Below are 19,129 nucleotides of genomic sequence, written 5' to 3' on the forward strand. Positions count from 1 at the left end.
AGAGAGAGAGAGAGAGAGAGAGAGAGAGAGAGAGAGAGAGAGAGAGAGAGGAGAGAGAGAGAGAGAGAGAGAGAGAGAGAGAGGGAGAGAGAGAGAGAGAGAGAGGGAGAGAGAGAGAGAGGGAGAGAGAGAGGTCAATATGCTGAATGAATTGAGATCGCTGTAGCAGAAGATGAACTCTAGGACGACATGTGTTTGAGAGTTGTGGAATGAAAGGCTTCTCAAGGTGCAGAAACTGTGCTGAACCTGTGTCGACCTGTGTCGAGTGCACGTACTTGCCACGTCCCTCTTCCTCAGTGAGTTGGTCTCCTCCTGAGTGATGGCGGTCAGATGCTCCATTCGAATCCTGAGGAAGCAAAGTCAACGACAAGTTGTCATCCAGCGCATGAACTCATGTTGCACTGAACACAGAGTCACAGGACTGGAACAGTTTAAAATGATGGAGCCTGGTGTATTCTTCACAGCATGAACGAGGGTAAGGTCACGACCTCATGAGGAGAAATCAATCTGTGTCCTACAACCGAGGAGAAGTCATGTCTGACAAACACGTCCTTCTAGAACTAAGCTCTGCCTGCTAAGTGGAAGCTGATTGGCTGAGAGCTGCTGTGGTGTATCAGTGGTCACTCACCGGTCCTCCTCCATGGCCTGAAGAAACGCTGCACTCTTCTTCTGCCTGCAGAGATCAGAACACGCTTGGTCAGAGAGTCGATCCAGCTCTTCACACTAAAAACAAAGAGCCATCCAAGAATCTCAAACCTGTTATTGTCCATCAGCATGTTGCTGATGCGTCCGCTGATGTTGTCTTCAGCGATCGGACTCTCTCCAGCACCAGCAGCCGCTCGGCCTCCTGAGCCCTCTGCTGCTGAGAGAGGCCCAGCTCCACACGCTCCTGCTCCTGCACGCACACACACACACACACACACACACACACACACACACACACATCAACACCGGACAAACAGCTTCTCTTGTTGTGCTTGCCTGATCGCTCGCTTTACAAAGATCTAAAAACTGAACTTCCCTTCAGCTCAGATAAATACCTGACAAACTGAGTAAACTCAGATTTCAAACAGCAACATGATTGGCTGTGTCACAGAGTGGATCCACAGCAGGTGAGAGTCTGCCGTACCTGTCGCACTGAGTTGAGCATGTTTTCTTTTCGTGACGTGTTCATGAGAAGAAGCTGCGTGTGCTCCTTCTGCTTCTCCTCCAGGTGGCGCTCGAAGGCGATTTTCTCCTGCTGCTTCTCCTCCTGAAAGACAACGAGACGAGTCTCCGTCATCATCTTCACCTCACGCCTTCGACTCTCTTCACAGCTGATCCACACTTCACTCACCTTTCTCTTCTCGTAGTCACTGAACTTGTTCTGCAACACAGAGAGAGAGAGGGAGAGAGAGAGAGAGAGAGAGAGAGAGAGAGAGAGAGAGAGAGAGAGAGAGAGAGAGAGAGAGAGAGAGAGAGAGAGAGAGAGAGGCAGAGTGCATTAAAGCTGAGTCTTCACCAACAGATGGAGTTCAATCAGGTCGGTGTGTGTGTGTGTGTGTGTGTGTGTGTGTGTACCTGCCACGCCTCCTCCAAACCATCCACACAGTCTGAGCTCTGTTTGCCACACTCACTCTCCAGGACAGGGAGCAGGTACTGGGACGGGGAGCAGTACTCTTCTCCCAGCTCTGAAACCCACAATCACACCATCAAGTCACATGACCGCTTCCACACGAGCAGGGAGGAGAACGCTCCATGCATCAACCATGATGAACCAAGTTGTTGCCAAGCCAACAGCCTATGAATCAGTGTGTGTGTGTGTGTGTGTGTGTGTGTGTGTGTGTGTGTGTGTGTGTGTGTGTGGTTAAAAGTGTTTAGCAGCATTAATGAAGCCCTCACCGTCGCAGAGGAAGCGTTGGATGCTCTCTGTTCCTTCTGTGCACACTGACGCAGGTGGATATGACATCATAGCAGCATCCAGGGTGAAGCTCTGTAAAACACACACACATCAGATTTCCTCGCCTGGTTCCATGGCTGTGCATGTGGCTCCAGACACACACACACACACACACACACACCTCGAGCGTCCTGATGCGAGCGAGGGCTTTGGGCAGCTTGGTGATGTCGTTGTCGCTCAGGTCCAGAGTCCTCAGGCTGCTCAGAGAGCCGACTGAAGCTGGCAGCTCGCTCAGACTGTTCCCTGCACAGAAACACAACACATGACCACCGTCTTCTTCATGTTCTGGAGCGTCAGCAGGAAACGGGGAGCAGCGTACCTTTCAGATTGAGAGTCTGCAGAAGCCGCAGGTCGGCGACGGAGTCCGGCAGAGACTTTAACCGGTTCTTCTCCACATTCAGGATCTGACAGGACCGAAGAGAGAAAAAAGGATGAGTCCACTTTCACACCGTTTCACTTTCTATGGAGAGTCGACGTCGACGTGGCGTTACCTGAAGAGACGCCAGCCTCCCGATGTCCTCTGGGAGGGAGCTGATCTTGTTGTCATGCAGATCGAGAACCTGTCAAAGCAGAAACAGTCACGTTCTTAAGAGATATCATATCAGGGCTGTTTTTTATTATTCTCCATCTGCAGGTGTGACGCTCGCTGAAACACTGTGAGAGCTCCGATCCCTCCAAAATAACAACAAATCAACTCCAGCAACAGTCTGAACTCAACAACAAACGTCCTAAAGAGAAGCATGTCCAGGTTTTCAAAGTGACGTTAAGGAAATAAAACGATCTGTGTGATCTTCATGGGTGTGTGTAAATAGTGACCCGGTCAGTATCACCTTTAACGTGGACAGATTGCTGATGTCACATCCTTTGGGCACTAATGACCTGAGCTCGTTGTTATGAAGGATCAGGACCTGAAGGACACACACACACACACACACACACACACACACACACACACACACACACACACACACACGTTAGAGTAGAAGGGTGTGTGTGTAAACTTTCACTGTCCAACATCAGAGACATCCGACGTCTCCTCCAGATGACACCAGAGCCACGGTCCTCGAGCTTTGTTCTCACCTTCTTCTGCAGCACTTTGCAAATGGAAAAGATGCTGGAGGGAACCTGAAGAAGAACAGAGCACAGCGTCAGAGCTCACAAAGACGAGATGACACATGAGTTTGTGTTTCAGGGATTTGGATGGCTGTGTGTCAAAGATGATTTGTCCTCAGAGTTTGGAGGAGAGACGAGGACGTCGTGTTCATCAGCGAGGCCTGCTGACGGGGACATCCTCACCTCCGAGAGCTCACACGCTGAGATGTCCAGGATGTCATCAGCACCGGCTTCCTTCGACTGGAGCACAAAGAACAGTGGGGTTGTTTGTGTTAGCAGAGAGAAGACTTCCATGGGGCACGGTGACATCAACACACTCCTCTTACCCGACAGATCTGATACTCCAGCCTCTTCTGAGAGTCCTCGCTCGGCTTCCTCTTCCTGAAGAACAGAGGCATGCTGAATCCTCCTGCTGCCTCTCTGCCTGCTGTCCTCCTCTGTCCTCCTCTGCTCTCTGCCCTCCTCCAGCCAGCTGATGGACCTTGCTGTATGCACGCTGGACACTAAGAGATGAGGAAAAGGAGAGGAAGATGAAGAGTTAGAGCAACAAGCACTTCATGTTTAATGACCTTAAGTAGTGTGTTTGTCTCTGAATGGACACAGCAGCGTCCTTCCTAAGAAACATGACATCTTCACTGACTAGTCTCTGGCTGTGTGTGTTTGTCTGCTGGGTGATTGTTGACATGACTCAGGAACAGGTTATATCAGGAACACGAGCTCCTTCGAGACGTCTTTCTGCCGTTTGTGATACCAAAAAACGATGAACTCATTCAAGTTAGAGGAAGTTGATTTGTACACGTTCAAGCTTCAGCGCGGTGATCTGACTCTACTACCACACGCCGTCCCCCGACGCCCCGCCTCCACCACCCCACTGTGTCGTCCACACAACCGCACGCCGTCCTCGCTCGTGCACGGCGTGCTCCGACCTCCGGAGAGGAAGTGTGGACGACAGGAACACGAAGGAGAAATCCTCCTGCAGGTGAGTCAGCTGTGACTGTAGAAGTCCAGCAGGGGGGCCTCTTATGAACTCTAATTAATGATAGATTACCTCTCCTTTAAGTCTGTGTATTATTACAGTCCATTGGTCCATCATACTGCGTTTAGCATTAGCTCCTCCTTCTTTAACAGTTACTTCTCAGTGGACTCCCTCTCTTCCTCCTGGGCCGAGTTAGAGACAAGTTTCCACACTCGTATTCTTTGCATCATTCTGCTTCCTTGGTGTGTGTTGACATGAAACCTTCTCCTGTCCTGCACCAGTGTCTGCATGAAAGAGTGTGGAAGTGTGTGTGCCGACCGCGTCCTGCCCAACAGCCGACACGGACGCTCATCCAGCTGCCTAACATCCTCTACCGGCACATTCAAGTCCACTCTGCAGCGCACTGACGTGAAACAGCAGAAGCAGACTTCCATTAGAGCTCGCAGGAAAGGGATGTTGAAAGTAACCATTGATTTTGTGTCAGCTCTGAATAAACTCGTGACAGAACGCTTTCTCTTTCTCTTTTGTGTCTCAGTCGACAACAGAGACAAATATTTGTCTTTCTTTGATTTAAAGCTAGCCCAGCTCTGTGTTTGTTCAAAGACTTTTTATATTTCATCAGAAAATAAATCAGGCAGAGGCCCTGAGTCCTGGCTGCTCTGTGAGCACATGGGTCGATAGTGTTGGCCCGTTAATATCTGGGTCAGACTCTCACAGGCGTTCAGTCACATCTCTCCTTTGAGGAGGTCTTCTGTCTCTCCTGTGACGTGCAGGACGGAAACGTTAGCTCTGCTTGTAACGGCTGTCTCTCCTCTTATTGATCACTTGTGTTTCTGGTGTGCAATAAAAATAAAGCGAGCGACGAGTGAAGACTATTTCATGCCGACCTTATCGTCTCGTAGGACGCTTTCATTTCAAAACGTAATCAAAGAAAATAAACAGAAGACCAAAAATGCAGAAAACAGGACATAACTGAAGAAAGACACGACGCTAAACTCACAGTAACAGAAGAGAGGAGTCAGGGAGACAAGGTCAAAGCACATTTATACCTGCTCAGTATCAAACTAAATACTCATCAGGATTTTTGATTTTGGTTATCCATAATTGAGCAGCCCTAATGTGTGTGTGTGTGTGTGTTTGTGTGTGTGTGTGCGCGCATCTGTCTCCTCAAATATCCAAACAAGTACTCTTTTAATTTTATTTTGAATAAACCAAAGAAAAAAAACTAAACGCTTAAAGGTCACTAAAATTCATCCAGAATTAGCAATTTGATGATGACTTGATATCAGATCAATACCAAATCTTGCAGTATTGCACATCACTAAGTTTCTATTATCCTTTTTCCTCTGTCTTGTCGTTTTATTTTATAATCAAAGTAAATGATCTCCACTGGATACCTGATCCCACTGAAAGCATCTCTTGATGGTTTAAGTGGATCAGGTCCAACATATTCCCACAGTGATGCTAGAGGCTGCTGTGTAAAGGGTCCTTCAGCGTTCACACGCCGCTGCTTCTTTGGGTTGAGTGTCTTGCCCAAGGACACGTCGGACATGAGGCTGCAGGACCTTCCACAGACTCAACCACTGATCCACAGCTGCCACTCCTTATTCTTCCACCTCCTCATTTTCAGCTCTATCAGTTATCTCTGAGCTTTCCTCTTTCATTCATGTCCATGTGTCAACACCTGAATTATAATTATCTGCATCATAACGTAGAGGACATGTCTTTATTGATTTGACATGTTAAGGATGTTTAAGCGTTAAACATGGTGGCTGTCAGCTGCAGGGGTCCTGACTGGATGTGGGCGGGGCGCTTTACCGTAAATCACTTAGCTGATGTTACATCGTTAACATAGCTATCATTACAACTGGATAGCTACACATCGTGCCGAGAAATAACCCCTATAAAATATGGATTCATTCATTTATTTATTTATATACAGGATTATGAATATTATCTCGATGTACGTCACGTTAGCTAATCATTAAAAGGCTTCAATGTCAGAGCTAGCTTCCTTCAACCGAAGGCCGCCTGGTTATAACGTGTTAACAACACAGAAGAGTTATAATAAAGTTAGATTTTATACTCACAGGCTGCCTGTTGTCGATGTTTCACCTCCTTTCTCTTCACCGAGTCGAGATGAAATTAACGGTCACTTCCTCGGTTTGCTAACGTTGAACATTAACGTCCGTTAACGTCCGTGATGACGTCAAAGCAGGACGGAAAAAACCGTTTGGTGAGGCTTTTATTTTGCGGTTTATAAAAAGGATGAAAAAATACAGCCACTTGTCAGATATGAGTCACATCCAGCTGATTCAACTCTTCCATCTAAAATCAAAACAAACGCAGTCGGACTACAGTTCGGCTTCTTCTTCTTCTTCTTCGCGTTAAGGCAGATTACAACTCTTTACAGAGCGAACATCGCCCCCTACAGGGAGAGCTGTGAGGTGCAGCACAATCAGCGTTATTGACCATATGCTTAAAAACACAAAGGATGTGTCTTCAGTAATGCACAATAAAAAAGCCTTTAATATGAACATAAAATATAATAAAAATGACTAAAATATACAATGCTAAATAAGATAATAGTGCAGAATTGAATAGTGTAAAAATGCCAAGATGAACATGATAATTATTTTGTTATTTAACCATTTGATTAATTCACATGAGGTAGAGCTTTTACAGTTTTAATATAAGCAGTGTGCATGGATTGATGGGGATGATAATATTACATTTTTGAGCTTGTATTTTCACAGTTTGTCCAGCAGAGGTCACTCTCTACAAAGACTTTGTGTGTAAAGAAAACGCCACGAAAACATCTGGAAATGATTACGATCCCAGTTTTCTGTCTTATAGTGACATGACAAATGAAGCAGAAATGTAATACATCCACCCTTTAAAGCAAACATGACTCACATGGCTTCACATGTTTGGATGTGGTTTTAAGGCACACCACATTTTAATGCTGGATTTGGGGCAAAGAAGACCGTTGAGTAGAGTCACATGTGATGTGTCAAAGAAAAGATGAAATCCTCTTCTAGTAAATAAGAGCATCAACCTGTGGGCCTGTTGGACCACTGAGTGACCTCGGCTGGTATGAAGTGCGACTGTGGTTCAGTCTGAGTTAGAACACCAGAGGAACACACAGCGACTATAAATAACCACATCATTAAAGGCGATGACGGGAAACAGACAATGTGGTCAAAACTATTTCCCCTGACGTCAGCTTTACTTTAAAAAGTCTAAAAACCTGCAAAGTTAAATGTGTGTTTTCAGTATGTGGCGGCTTGCTAACTTTGACTTGAAAATATTTCTATCCACGCACACAGATATTGACGAGATAGTGGGGTTTTTCTATTCTTTGTGGTTCTGCAGACGACAGGAAACAAAGCACCCCCACACGGCCGTTTTGGACGCCCCTGGGTTTGTCAGATATGAGAGCAGTTATCAGGTGAACAGGTGTTGCAGCGATGGAAGCGGGCAGTGGAACTGCTTCAGATAGAAGTGATTGTACCCGAGCTAAAAAGCCTCTGCATGTTTCTAATAAGCTCCAGCAGCAGAAAGCTGCTCAAACTAGGATCAATGTTGGAGATGCTTTTGAAACATGGAGAGAGGTTAGAACGCAGAAAGCTTTACAGACCCATGCAGAGCTGGCTAAACACTGAAGCTACAGTGTCCACCACATGCAGAGCTGGCTAAACACTGAAGCTACAGTGTCCACCACATGCAGAGCTGGCTAAACACTGAAGCTACAGTGTCCACCACATGCAGAGCTGGCTAAACACTGAAGCTACAGTGTCCACCACATGCTGAGCTGGCTAAACACTGAAGCTACAGTGTCCACCAAATGCAGAGCTGGCTAAACACTGAAGCTACAGTGTCCACCACACGGTGAACTGTGTGAGAATTCACTCTAGAGAGGAGGGGGGAGACAGCTCTCTGTGACGATTAGAGTTTAGACTGCAGTACTCATTTTAAACACTAGGGGCAGAGTAACATACTGCTCCTTTTATAAATAAGTCTATTTGCATTTTGCATTTCACCAAATGTTTGTGCAGTTGTCCTTTAGGGCCACCGTACAGAACAACACTGTTGGAATGAATTCTTAGCACATGTGATAATATTTATATAGAGAAAGAAATGCTGTTCATAATGTTATAATGAGGCTGATTGTGGACATACATAAAGTAGGCCAGTCATCCATTATCCTGACAGGACGCGTAGACCACGCCCCCCTTTCCACGTCAGAAGAGGAGTGAGTTATTAAACCGTTGAAGTGACTCTGTTGTCTGAGAGCTCTGCACAGGAGCTGAGAGTCAAACCTGCCAGTCTGAGTGCAGCGCTGAAAGCCTCCTGAATGGGAACAGAGAGGACGAGCTGTGTTAGAGTTGCTCCACTTGACCCACGCAGACGCACGAGGAGCGCGCACGAGGAGCGGACTGGAGAAGAAAAATAGAAAGTGAAAAGTTTTTCGGATCTTTCTGCTGCTCCGAGTCTGGATCCCGTCTGAACTTCAGCTGCACGAGCGAGGAGCCGTGAGACACCGCGGAGTCAGAAACTAGTCCTCCAAGCGGACCTCCAAGTCCCCCTTAGGAAGGTGAGTCTACCTGTCTCTGACACGTCCCTCCTGGCAGGTGTGTCATCTTCCAGAAGTTGATTTACGTTTTCTCCTCAGTCTTGATTGAAAACGTTGAAGCTGTACATTTCAGTTGCATCTTATTGACACGTTTATAACATAATCAAATCATTGCGCAGCGATTTGAATGAACATTACACTTATTAAACTTCGTATTATTTATCAGTAGAAGAAGACGAGAACGTTAAATGAAAAAAATATATATATATATAACCTGAGTGCAACTTCTATAAACGTCTCAAATGATGATTTGTTTATTTCTGCTGTTCATAATATTTTTACCGTATTCAACTCAAGCTGGATATATTTAGGGTTTTTAGTTTTGGAGTGTTGGACAACCTACATAAAACACATTTAAATATAATAAAAATAAACACATTTTAAAGTTGTTCCTTTGGGCGATCATGAGCTGCACAGTGAATCTCAGGACAGTCTGAATCTCATGAGCTGCACAGTGAATCTCAGGACTGTCTGAATCCGTGAATGTTTAATATGCAGGAGCTTCACTCTCTTCAAATGTGTCGTGTTCATCAATGCTGATTATCCTGCAGAGCACACATGTCTACCACCGTGTCTTTACTCTTTTATTTATTGAGGGGGAGGAGGAGACATGATGCACGAATCTTTAAGAATATCTGACAAAATAATTTCAATCTTATATTTCGGTCATATCAGAGTCTGAACCTGTTAGTTTATTATGCCTTGTACTTGTTGTAGTTCATCACTTTTGTCTTCTTTTTTTTTAAATCTCCACAGTATTATATTGCCTCTGTCCCCTGAACAGGGGCGACTCAAGAGTCTGCTGGGGCCCCAGGCTCAAAATTCCTCTGGCCTCTTGAATCACGGTTTGATTCAGGATCTTGACGGTTCTGGAGTCATGATTCAAAGTCTATTTTCTGAAGATAAAAATCTCAATTGTCCCCCCCGCCTCTGCCAGAGTTCAGACATTTACTTCTCTTCCTTTTGTTTTTCTCTCACCTCTAAACAGATAATCCTCCTTCATTTTTCTTTATTGATTTTCATGAACAAACACTGGTGTTTACTGCAATAATACAAGAAGTGTTTGGCGGGGCATTGTGAGTGAGGGTTGTCAGATTTGGACCCACGAGGAGGTTTGTGCACATTTAGGGCCACGTCTTTGATTTAAAGTTTGTCAGACTTCAGGGGCCCCCCAGTCCTGGTCTGCCTTTCCTTCCCTGTTGACATGCAGCGCCTCGAGAAAACCATCCCTCCAGCCGTCCCTGTATCAAACCAGGAGAGCAGTATTTGTCCTCTTTTCTTCTCATCGACATGTTTCTGCAGGTTTGGACGCTCGTTGTGAGTTGTTTTTTTTCTTTCTTGTTGTAATTGAATGATTTCGCTGCGCGTGCGTCGACAGCACTGAAAGGTCATCGTGACAAATGTGACTGTCGTCTGCCTCGGCGAATAATCCGTCTGCCACAGGAGCTGCTGTCATAATTAAGAGAGGGGAAACAGTGCGTCTCTCTGCAGAGGTGGACGTCTGACCGGTCCTCTCTCTGTGGACTCTGTGGTGTCTCTGCTGCCGGCGGTCATGCTTACTTAGTTAGTCACTCCCCTCAGACATGACTGAGCTGAGGTTATTTGTTAATTATCCCCCTGAAGGAGCGTGTGTGTGTGTGTGTGTGTGTGTGTGTGTGTGTGTGTGTGTGTGTGTGTGTGTGTGTGTGTGTGTGGAGGATTCAAGATTTAATTAGTGTGTGAGAGAAGGAAGGAGGTAATCACTTCTGGAAAATGAAAAATGGCCCAATGCCCAAATTTCCACCTCTGCACATCTAAGTGCCTGTAAATGAAGACGTCTTCCCTCGATCTGAGTGAAGCCAGCAGGGCTGTGTCTGACAAGAATGACTGAATTAAGCTTTTAAATGAGTTTTTAAAGCTCAGGTATTTATGCCCCTGAGTGATTTCAAGAACCCAACCAGGGAAAGAAGTGAAGAAAACAAGTGAAATTAGAAGCCAGTCTCAGTTTGTCTTTTTGTTTCTCGATGTTTTCCTCAGTCAAACTTTCACCGAAGCCGGGAAAACGATTCCTTCTTTTACAAACACGCCCACACGTATAGAAATGCAAACTGAAAACAAATGAAAGGGAAACGTCTGAGGTGGAGGGGTTCGAGGTCTCAACAATGAGTTTTCAATAATATTACATGTAATCTTGATGAAGGTGAGATAAATCAGGGCACAGCACTCCCAGGTAAAAGTCAGGCTGACGATGAATCTGCAGCAGACGTCACAACGTAGCTACTATGACAAAGACTCGGATGTTGCCCATCAGGCTCACTTGTAAAAAAGGTGAGTCGTGAAAGGAGACGCTGCTGTCGCCTCCATCTGATCAAAACACAAATGACCTGAGAGTGACGGAGAGAATCTGTAAACAGGCCCAGACTGAAATCTTTCCAGGATGTTCATCATATTTTAGTTTGTCAGGGAGTTTTGCTCAGAGTCAGGTTTTAAATAAAACAGTTTCAAACCTTTGACTGATTCACTTTTAATTGCTTCCTCTGTAAAAGCTGCTCATTAGTGTTTTCAGTTTGTTGTCACTCTGAAGTTTTGCAGACGATGTTTGAGCTAAATGAATAGAGGATTAGTTAGCAGACAGGACGACTGACAGTGTGATCAGTGTGCGTGGATGTTTACGTGTTGGTGTGTCGGGTCGGGGGTGGAGCTCGTGTCATGGAGCCTGGTTAGCCTGGTGTTGTCAGCATCAGTCAGCTGTGTTCAGCGTGGGGTAAAATGAGACTTTAATGGTTCTGTCGAGCAGAAACAGCCTGCAATTCATCAGCGTGTCCCGACTGCATGAACGCTGTCTCCACTCATTAGCTCCTGTTTTCATCGACTGCTGCATCAGTCACTTTAACCGCTTCAAAAGCAGGATGATGATTCACCAGCACTTGGGAGGGGGGGGGGGGGGGGGGGGGGGGGGGGGGTGGTTTGTGACCCCACTTTGACTTCACAAAACTCTGACTCTACCCGAGACATCAGAAAACACGAAACAGCTTTATGCTCAAATGAATGATGAGTTTTTGATCACGCACGAGCGTTTCTGCACGATGGATGACGAATACGTCGCGAGCTGTCAGAGGTGCAAACTACAACATGCATTTAGTTGTCTTTTTTGCACCCAAGCAGAGTCACAGAAAGAAAACAACAACAATATCACCATATATATACCTAAAAACCTACAAAGGGATTAAATCAGATAAAACAATGGGCATAAATAGAAGAACAGGTCGGCAACACACAGTCAATCATTCAATTTTCCAGTCTGAAGTGGATTTAAAGTGTAAGAACACGTCCCTCTCGTAGTGTGACAGAGGAAGGGGGCGGAGTTAATTATGCTGACAGAAAACTGTGGAAAGAAAACTGTGGAGCGTCCTGCTTGATTTAGCAGAAACGCTGCGACACCTTCAGCCTCATGGAAGGAGGTCAAACAGTTAGTGAGAGTCCTGGAGGAGTAGATGACTCAGGACTCGGAGAAGCCGCCACATTAATGTCATATTGACCTCTTCTTTTTCACGAAACAATAATCCAGCCTCGTGCTGTCATCATCAGCTGTCCTACGTGGGGACTCTGAAGACGCTGTCTTAGCTTCATGCCTGCAAAGACACGTGACTCTCTCGCTCTTATGTACGACTTCAGATCGATATTACTGCGGGCCATTCTTGGAGTCAGCAGGTTTCTGAGCCGCATTTAAAAAGTAAAAAGTTTTGAGTCATAACATAAATTCAGTCAGGTAGTTGTGTTCTGTCTAATTGTTCACACCTCAGTAATTTAACTCTGAACAAGTTAATTTTGAGACTTTCCGATCTGACTCCACGTCTTCTTCTTCTTCTCCTCCTCCGTGAGAGAGGAACCAAATCAAGTCTGTGCTTTGCAGTAGGTAATTAAATGCAGGATTTACATTTTAATTGGATAAGAAATCAGAGTCGTGTTTGGCAGATGTGCCGAAACGTCTTGAATTATCACAGGTGTCTGTAGGATGATTACTTTGGCTGCTTTTTCTGCAATTAGTTTCACAGGTGGAACAGAATATTCAAGTTAAGGAAACGCTCGTCAGCGCCCGCCACACTGGGACAGATTTAAGGATTCATTCTCCGACGGGTCTGACCCTTCATGGTTGAACCCTGACCGCTGATATTAGCGAAATAAATGACAACAAAGACTGAAGAGCAGAGAGAGAGAGAGAGGGGTAGAAGAAGACTTCATGTGGTTGTGTGATTCAGACAGACACAGCTCCAGCTTCGTCCCACAGTGTTGGACCAGGCTGAGTTCTGCACGCTCGGCCCGCTAATTGATTTCACGGCTGGTGATGTGCCGCTCAGAGGAATCTGGCACGGTGAACACAAAGTAGATTCAGGAAAAACAGTGACCTCAGACATCCTGTGTACTCTGTATGAACGTATATTCGTGTTACAAAACATCCCGTTGCATCCCGTTTCTGATGCCAATGATGTCACAGCTCTGGCACTATGGGATTTTTTGAGGGTCATGGGAAATGTATTTTTTTCCAGCAGCATCGAGCACTTTAGATGTACAGGTATATAAATGACAGGCTGAGAGCTGAGGAGGATCTTAAGAAGAAAAAAACCCCAGTAAAATCAGGCTTTTTGAATGGGTGTGTATGTGACTTCCTGCGCTTCTGCTGCCAGCCTCTAGTGGACACTCCAGGTACTGCAGGATTTTACACTTTACCATTGGCTTCATTTTTCATCTCTGTAAGTTGCAGCTTGTGACCAGCCTGTGATGTTTTATCAAAACCTGTAAAAATCGACATTTTAATGTGGATGTTAATGGGCACTTCTTTGCTTCTGCAGCCAGCCTCTAGTGGACACTCGAGGAACTGCAGGATTGTGTAAAAGATTTCTGTCTTAAGACAAACTGTATGTTTAAGAATGAATCCATGAAGTGGACCTGAAGCCTGGCAGGAAATCAGATGACGACTTTTCTTTAAGAACGATGTGTAGTACTGTGGAGGGATCGCAGCCTCTTTAATCCTGACAAAGGGCTCATCTGGATAGAAGTTGTTTGGTATTTAAGGTTTAGAAAGTCGTTCACAGATCAGCTCATTCATGAATGATCCTGCTGCACTCGCCGGGTCTGGTCCTTCCACAGGAGTCTGTTTGTGGTTAAAAGCGGCCTTGGGCTTCTTAACATGGTGTTCCTGTGGCTGATTAGAGCCAGGTGTCTCTGCAGAGCGAGGGTACTGAGGGCGGCCCGCCTCGCTGCAGATACCAGCTGCTGCAAGCTCCCTTAATCTGTGGGAAGGTCGCTCGTAAAGCGAAACATGTCTGTGAATCTGAAATGAGACGCTCGGAGAGGAAAATGAAATCTGGACCTGCAATTATTTTCTGTTGTTGTTGGCACTAATTATGAAATCCTGGTAACGTCTGAAAAGACGCTGAATCATTGCTGAGCAACACACACACACACACACACACACACACACACACATGCATGCACACACACACTGTGATTGTACTAAAAACAGTATCATTCCCAGCTGTGCATGAAATCAGAGCAGTGTAATGGAAAAAAGGAGGAAAGCAGAAGTGGTGTTCATGTTTCTGGATGCAGCTATAGCAACCGCACTCACAAGAATCTCCGTTTTCTTCAAGCTTTCGTTTGTTTCCGGCGATGAAGGCAGAAGGCCGGAGCAGCTCACCCTTAAAAAAAAAAACACCCTGAAGTGTGAAAGCACGTCACGCACACCGAGTCAACACAGACAACATGTTTATAACAGAGAACGTTGAACGTGTTTACAGCTGATTCGAGCCCACGCTTCACTTCCTGCTGGAGGTTTTGGGTTTGTGAAACTGCTTCCTCGTGTCAGCGGCTCAAATATTCTTGTTCATTGATACGGTGGATTCATCCGAGGACAGGAAGCAGTGATCACCAAGACTTTGATCATCCGTCACACTCGGAGGCTTCGTCCTCCTTTTTCTTCTTTTTGTCGTCTCTTCCCGCCTGAGAGGAAACTCGATGACAGATGAGATGTAAAATGTGTAACTTTAACGATTATGAATAAATGAACGCAGTATAATTTATCGTCTTCCTACAGTGTACTTGTGACGGGGTCAGATGTTTAAACTCCGCCTCTCCTGAACTCTCTCCGTGTCCTCAGGTTGCCATGGTGAACAGCAGAGTGGAGGCGCCCACACTGGCGGTGATGGGCGGTGGCGGTGCGACGGCAGGCAGGTCGTGTGCGGGATGTGGGGATCGTATAGCGGATCGCTTCCTGCTCTTCTCCATGGAGCGGTACTGGCACACGCGGTGCCTGAAGTGTTCGTGCTGCCACGCGCCGCTGGGAGAGTTCAGCAGCACGTGCTACAGCAAGGGAGGAATGATCCTGTGCAAGAACGACTACATCAGGTCAGACGAACCCGGGTTCCACTGAGCACGTGCAACAAAAAGAAAAGTGAATGAGAGGGTTGTTCGGTCCACGCAGACGCTCAGAGAGCCCTGTGTGTAATAAACACTTTCCACAGCTGCGAGTGACAATCAGTCCTGCCGTGGACTGAACCCACCTGAGGGAGCGCCCACCTTTTATCTGCAAGTTAAATGTTTGTTCTGGCTCCACACGCCGATGTCTACCGTGTCGAATCACAGGGGGGGGATTTTAGCTTAAATGTTATTTAACAGGAGGTAGAGGATACACATCATCCTTCTTTGTGTACACTGAGTGATCTTCACCAACAACAACAGACGTGTCAGATCTGCCATGTGAAACTTACCATGAATGGAAGGAAGAAAGAACTGAAGGATTTTAAAACAGCTGCACAGAGTCATGAATTAAACTTCATCCTGATAAAAACACTCACTTCTCATGTCTTTGTCTAAAGCATTTATCCTGCCTGTGTCCGGTGACGGTTCGAGACTCTGACTCCGCCCCCCATTAAAAATAAGGAGAAGTGATACAGATAATCCTAATGCATGCAACGCCTGCAGCACAACAGTGAGTGCTGTCATTGCAGACTCTGCACAGATGCCTGTCTGTGTCTCATAAGACTGAATCTGTTCTCAGACTGTACCTGTGATATTTCATGTCCATGTTATCAGATGTGAGTTAGTGAGAGTCAGAGCGGAGGAGAAACGGGGGAGAAAGAAAGTATTAGTCATCTAAGGTTTGAAATAATGACGGTTGTTAAAAAGTGGGTTCTATTTGTAGACAGTGTGCTGTTCAGTGTCTGCGAGCTGAAGCGTTGGTTTTGTGGGCGTCGTCATCTCCGGGGGCAAACACGGAGGTGGATGTGGAAAAGCACAGCTGAAGGTCTGCGGAGGAGAAGTGGAACACTGCAGACTTTATGCATGAAGCCAGGAATAATAGAAGGACAACTCTCACGAGATAAATGAATCTAAATGTGGAGTCACCGCACGGCCGGGCTGCGACTCCAACAGTTTCCACATTTACTCTAAAGACGTTTGTTCAGGTGCTTTTTAAAAACGCTCCTGATTATCTTTCACGTGGCGTTCCAGCGGGCGTCCTTCAGATTAAAGGTGGATGACGTGGAGACTCTTGCAGCCTGTTGCATCAGCTAAGAGGAAGTTTTGTTCTCATGTAGACTGAATAAAACAGGACGTCACACACGGATTTCTGAAGAGGCGTTGAGAAGGCCAATCATGGCGGTCGTCATATACCGTGACGGTAGAGGCTGCTGGGTAAAGTGACCATGAGAAGTAAATAATCACATTCATACACCGCCCAGGAAGCAGCAGGAGCAACCTAAGAGGTAAGCTGGGGATCGAACCCCCGACCCTCTGGTTGTCGAGAAGCAGCGTCGTTCTTCGTTTGAGCTGATTTTAATTTTTATTCGTTTTGGACTTTTTTGAACCCTGGCTGATGATCTTCAACACTTCGTGACTTTCTGACAAATACAAATATTTGACGGGAGAATCGACAGTGAACGGTTTGGTTAGTTTATTACTGACGCTGAGGAGGACTTGAACGTGCTCGCCTGGTTCATCGTGTGCGTAGTCGTATCATATCGTTGTTCTCGTGCAGCTGTTGTGGCGTCGTGTTCGAGTACAGGAGAGTAGCTTTACGCTCTGAAGGTTCGTCCAGACGCTCCTCCTCCTCCTCCAGCTGCTGGAACAAAAACCCAGCTCTCTGCTTTTCATCGCTCGACACTCGACAAGTTCCCGTCACTCGACATTTCGTTTCTTTGAGATTTGGGAAAACGACGAACTGTTTCTTTACGCTAAACAAAAAGCCACGCACGCAGTTCAGACTGAGGCGTTCTGCTCTCTGGCTCAGATGCTGATCATTGTTTGTTGTTGTTGTTTCTCTTGCAGGCTGTTTGGACACAGTGGAGCGTGCAGTGCTTGTGGTCAGTCGATACCTGCGAGTGAGATGGTGATGAGGGCGCAGGGTAATGTTTACCACCTGAAGGTGAGGCATCACTTCCTGTCGAGGAGTTCAGCTTCATCCGACGACTCTGTGACGCCGTTTTCTTTTTTTCTCTCCAGTGTTTCACGTGTGCGACCTGCAGGAACCGTCTGGTCCCCGGAGATCGTTTCCATTACATCAACGGGACCATTTTCTGCGAGCACGACCGGCCGGGTGGCGGTCTGCTGAGCCGACATCCAGCCGCACTGCAGGCCAACGGCATGATGCCGGACCAGAAGGTGAGGCAGAGAGCTGACATACAGACACACACACAGCGCTGCGCAGCCTTCGTCGTCGAGTGTCTTGAAAACGGGATGATGAAAATAAAATGAGTAAAATTTTCTCGTTGCATTGGCATATTTTTTATTTTTTTTTTACGTTAGCTCGTAATATCTTAAAATATCAATAAAAAATAAAAATACAGATTTACAGAAAATTCAAGATTCTGTGCAAATATTTATTTTTACACAGAATCTTGAATTTTCTGTAAATCTGTATTTTTATTTTTACCCTTTATGTTGTGCATTTATATGTTTTAAATCTTTCTACTGTTAGTTTACACCGAGGCTCAGGGAGAAACGATTTTTCCGTACGTCCAACACATGATGAAAAATCGACACTAAAGATGCCGATATGGATTCCTCTGGATAATGACACATTACAGACTGAATTTGAGTTTTTGCCGTGTTTCCGTCTTCGTCCACGCGTCAAAACTTCTTTTTCTTTTTGTGAGAAAATGAAAACAGGACAAATGGATGGAGGGGTTTAAAGTAACGTCTGACCTCCGTTTGCAGGTCTGCTGAGGAAGAGGACGTAAATCAACCGTGTGCCTTCTCCCCCCACCTTTCTCCCTCCTCTTCATCATCATCATCATCATCATCCTCCACCTGTAAATCCTACCATTGACTGACCCTCCTCGCCTGTCGTGGACCGTCACCGCTGCTGGTTCAGATCTCAGCGTGAGGTGAAGATCCGGACCAGGACTGTGATCTGACAGACGGAGGAGGAAACTGGTGGATTTTATTTACACAGCAGATTCTCTCTCTTCTCTGCAGGGATTATTGTGAAATACTGCAATATCACTGAGATGAACTGGTTTGGGTAACAGTGCAGGAACACCATGATGGACCTGTCATGAGCTGACCAGTTGCAGTGGACCTCGAATATGGATCTGTTCCTGCAGGAGCTGGAATATATCAGCGAATCCACAAAAGGACTAAATAGATTGATTCACTTATTCCTTCCTTCCTTCCTCGGTTTGGCAGCTGAACAAAAACACATAACACTGATTACTGACGCTTTTTGATTCTTTGTGAAACATGCTAAATGTTCGGGTGGGTTCCACGCCAGGGACCCGGGCTTGGGTCCAAGCACGCATGACCCCAAAGTCCGGTTCATTCCTTCAGTGTGAACACAAACTTACCGTACCCGGGTCCACTTGAAGAGTTGTTCTCCAGCTCGAACGTCTCCCGTCTCTTCACAAGCCGTCTTGTCCCGTGTCCTCCTCAAACCGTGGAAGTCTCAGAGATAATAAAAACCTCCACAGTCAGCCGGATGGACTCGGCCTGTGAGGAGCGGTTGCCATGGTTGCTTCTTCTTCTGTCGGCTTTTTGGCGGACGTTGCAAACCAACTGCGAGCACGCTGCCCCCTGCCTAATGTGATGGGAGGCAGACCAGCGCGGGGGGGGGGGGGTGAGCAAATGTGCCACAGGGCTGATACAAACAGGGCTCTGTATGAAACGCACTTCTTTATGTTTGTGTTACGATTCACCTCTGCAGCTGTTGATAGCCTCAGACATCACGAACGCTTCGCGGGCTGGAGATGAACTTCCTGTTTAACATTTGCAGAAGTGTCATCTCAAAAGTGCACGCTGGAGATCTCAGCCTACAGCTCCCTGATGTGTAAACATCTGTCCCATATGTTTCAAACATTTTCCTCCATGCATGGACGCATCGACCCGGTGTTAACAGGTGACCCTGTTAACTGGTGACTTTCTGCAAAATATGTCTGTGTTTAGTTTTTGTTCTGTTGTCCAGATTTTGTATTTAATGAAAAACTCAATAAAT

General features: G+C 46.1%; 3 protein-coding genes across 3 annotated transcripts in view; 1 reads left to right on the plus strand and 2 right to left on the minus strand.

Moving 5' to 3' along the window:
• lrsam1 (leucine rich repeat and sterile alpha motif containing 1) overlaps positions 1–6,406 on the minus strand; it is an 11,473-nt gene extending 5,067 nt beyond the window's left edge. Inside the window, 16 exon segments of the mRNA XM_079363799.1 lie at positions 247–346; positions 629–673; positions 757–811; positions 814–895; positions 1,130–1,252; positions 1,337–1,366; positions 1,561–1,670; positions 1,882–1,972; positions 2,061–2,182; positions 2,259–2,343; positions 2,431–2,499; positions 2,770–2,847; positions 3,020–3,064; positions 3,236–3,292; positions 3,379–3,555; positions 6,119–6,406. Of these exon segments, the coding sequence (XP_079219925.1) occupies positions 247–346; positions 629–673; positions 757–811; positions 814–895; positions 1,130–1,252; positions 1,337–1,366; positions 1,561–1,670; positions 1,882–1,972; positions 2,061–2,182; positions 2,259–2,343; positions 2,431–2,499; positions 2,770–2,847; positions 3,020–3,064; positions 3,236–3,292; positions 3,379–3,450 (1,164 nt within the window). The 5' untranslated portion in view covers positions 3,451–3,555; positions 6,119–6,406.
• crata (carnitine O-acetyltransferase a) overlaps positions 1–19,129 on the minus strand; it is a 126,524-nt gene that overhangs the window by 91,674 nt on the left and 15,721 nt on the right. The gene's annotated exons all lie outside the window — the stretch shown is intronic.
• Positions 8,269–18,108, plus strand: lmo4a (LIM domain only 4a). Its single transcript, XM_079364559.1, has 5 exons — positions 8,269–8,625; positions 14,801–15,048; positions 16,969–17,065; positions 17,143–17,301; positions 17,857–18,108. Exons 2-5 carry the CDS (start codon positions 14,807–14,809, stop codon positions 17,863–17,865), a joined length of 507 nt encoding a protein of 168 aa, XP_079220685.1. The 5' UTR covers positions 8,269–8,625; positions 14,801–14,806; the 3' UTR covers positions 17,866–18,108.

Source organism: Symphodus melops (assembly GCF_947650265.1).
Source record: "Symphodus melops genome assembly, chromosome: 16".
In the NCBI taxonomy this organism is placed as follows: domain Eukaryota; kingdom Metazoa; phylum Chordata; class Actinopteri; order Labriformes; family Labridae; genus Symphodus; species Symphodus melops.

Coding starts and splice junctions, on each gene's coding strand:
- lmo4a (XM_079364559.1), top strand. CDS start 14,807: ATGGTGAACAGCAGAGTGGAGGCGCCCACACTGGCGGTGATGGGCGGT. Junction 15,049..16,968: donor TGCAAGAACGACTACATCAG/GTCAGACGAACC, acceptor TTTCTCTTGCAG/GCTGTTTGGACACAGTGGAG. Junction 17,066..17,142: donor GTAATGTTTACCACCTGAAG/GTGAGGCATCAC, acceptor TTTTCTCTCCAG/TGTTTCACGTGTGCGACCTG.